The sequence below is a fragment of the Montipora capricornis genome, chromosome 6, assembly GCF_036669925.1.
Source record: "Montipora capricornis isolate CH-2021 chromosome 6, ASM3666992v2, whole genome shotgun sequence".
Classification (NCBI taxonomy): Eukaryota; Metazoa; Cnidaria; class Anthozoa; order Scleractinia; family Acroporidae; genus Montipora; species Montipora capricornis.
This window is the reverse complement of record NC_090888.1, coordinates 29,319,741-29,322,240: the sequence shown is the minus strand read 5'-3', so window position 1 is coordinate 29,322,240 and position 2,500 is coordinate 29,319,741. Positions and strand designations below refer to the sequence as shown.

General features: G+C 43.4%; 1 protein-coding gene across 1 annotated transcript in view; it reads left to right on the top strand.

Moving 5' to 3' along the window:
* Positions 1–1,770, top strand: part of LOC138053583 (zinc finger protein 862-like) — a 3,432-nt gene extending 1,662 nt beyond the window's left edge. The window contains exon 2 of the mRNA XM_068900196.1: positions 1–1,770. This exon is cut by the window's left edge and continues 830 nt beyond it. Coding sequence (XP_068756297.1) covers positions 1–1,770 — 1,770 coding nt within the window.
* Positions 1,771–2,500: the final 730 nt, after the last annotated feature.

Below are 2,500 nucleotides of genomic sequence, written 5' to 3'. Positions count from 1 at the left end.
CATATCTGTGGTAAGCTTCAAGAGCAGTCCTTTTATGGCCTGTTGGTGGATGACATGGCAGATGTCAGCAATGAAGAGCAGATGCTGGCTTTTGTTCAGTACTTTGATGTGGACCTAGCCAGACTAGAGTGCAAGTTCATATTTACAGCCAATGTTCTGGAAGAATCTGCAAGTGCTGATGCAACAACATTACATGGTGTTATCACTGAACAGCTTCAAGCTTTGAAGATTCCCTTAAAGAACCTAAGGGGCCTTGCAACTGATGGGGCAAGTGTAATGACTGGTAAAACCAGAGGCCTAGCAGCATTACTGAAGAAGGATGTCATCAGCTTGGTGGCAGTTCATTGTGTATGCCACAGGTTAGCTCTGGCCTGCACGGACACCAACGAGGAACTAGCAATGATAAAGGCGGTGGAGACAGAGGTCACACAGCTGTGGAAAATCTTCGACAACTCTCCAAAGAAGCTTGCAGCATACCTAAAGGTACAAGAAGAGATGAAACAACTTACTCTTGGGGCCAAGGCAAACAAGAGAATTGGCAAGCGGTTAAAGAAGGCCTGCAAAACACGGTGGCTATCTTTTGACAATGCCATAGCAGCAGTATGTTCAGACCTTCCTTCCATCCTCCAAACCCTCCGCCAGTTGAAGGCAGACCCGTCTTGCTATGGTCTACTGAAGAAGCTCATGAAAGTAAAGAAAATAGGCACCATTTACATTCTTCGTGAAGTTCTTCCAGTACTAAGTGACCTTAGTAGAGTGTTCCAGCAGGGTACGATCAACTTTGCCCACATCAAACCATCAATCACCGTTTGCAAGGAGAAACTTGTCGCACTTGTTGACAGTAAATCTCCAATAAAGAAGCTGCAAGATGATTTAGCTGAAGGAGGAACCTTGGCTGTTACTGAAATCAAGTTCTCAAGCAAAGACATCGAGTATCTGGAGAATCTCTTAAAGAACTATGTCAATGGGCTGGTCAAGAATATCACCAAAAGATTCAAAGATGCGACTCCAGTTCTCACAGCAATGCAAGTGTTTGATAAAACAGCCATACCACCTAAAGAGAGTGATGATTTCATGGAGTATGGCCAAGAGCACATCGATGTTCTGACTTCTCACTACTTCCCAGGTGATGAAGTTAGTCAAACACAGCTTCAAGCTGAGTGGAAACTCATCAAGTACGACCTCCTCACATGGAAGCTGCCTCAAACTGTCAAAGATGGTAAACTTTCTTGCGCAGAATGGATCATGGAGCAGCTGGTTAAGCAGAAGTTTTCTTACCGAGGACATTTCCCTCTGATGATCTCTGTTGTAGAAGCCCTTCTTGTCATTCCAGTATCAAATGCCTGGCCCGAAAGGGGGGCATCGAAAGTGAAGTTAATCAAGAATCGCCTGCGAAGTCTTCTGAAGGGGGACATGCTAAATTCCCTGATGCATATCAGCTTAAATGGCCCACCCGTTACCTCAGAAGAAGGCCGGCAAGTAATCAAAGATAGTGTGGTTTCCTGGTTGGCTGCTAAAAACCGCAAGAAACTTCCATCTGTTCATCCATCTGTTCCCACTGCCGCTGGTCCTTCCACACAACCAAAACCAGCAGAACACAGTACCCACACACAGGCTACTCAAACAGTGGTTGAAGAGATCGCAGAACAAGTGCAAGTGGATGATGAGGTTACTCTTGCAGCTGAAAAGCTTGGGCTTCCTTTAGATGATGAAGTGGATGATCATGAATCAGATGAATCTGATTATTACAGTGATTTTGAAGACGATTAGAACAATCCAATCTGTAATGAGATTAGACTAATCTGAAGCATCATAGTCTCTTCCATATTTTGTATTTGATAGTGAATGTAATTTTATTTCAATCAATGTTACAGTTATTTACGTTTCAAATAGTGGATTGAAGGACTACACAGTAACTGTATACCATAATACTGTGAAAAAGAAAAGTTGTTTTGAAGACAAAATACAGTGTCAGAGAATAGTAGTTTCCTTCATGTTCACTACAGTTTCTCAGGATTTTTAATTACATGGCATGTAAAGAAAATAAAGGTAATGGCAGGCATGGTGACTGTAAGCTGTCCAATACCATGCCGGTTATACATGACTTCAAGTATTTCGTAAAGGTGGATTCCAGAGCTATAAGACCAAATTAAGAGTGGGCAAACCATCTACAAATTTACAAAATGTTTGCTGAAAATAGTCCCAGATTGCATCTCAGAGTATCATTTTTTCAAAAATTTTCTGGGGGAGGCCCCCAGACCCCCCCTATGGGAGGGGGGCCACCCCCCTCCCATACCCTCCCCGAACGATGCGCAAAGCGCATCGTCCCTTGCCGCTTTGCGGCAAGGTTTTCACGGCAGCCGCCTACTTTTGGTACAGAACCTGCTACTCTGAAACCTTGTGACAACCCTGTGAAAGTATTATTTTGTATTCTAAGATACTTTTACTTTTGCCACCTACGAAACCTAATACACAAATTCCCCCCCCCCCTAAAAAAAAT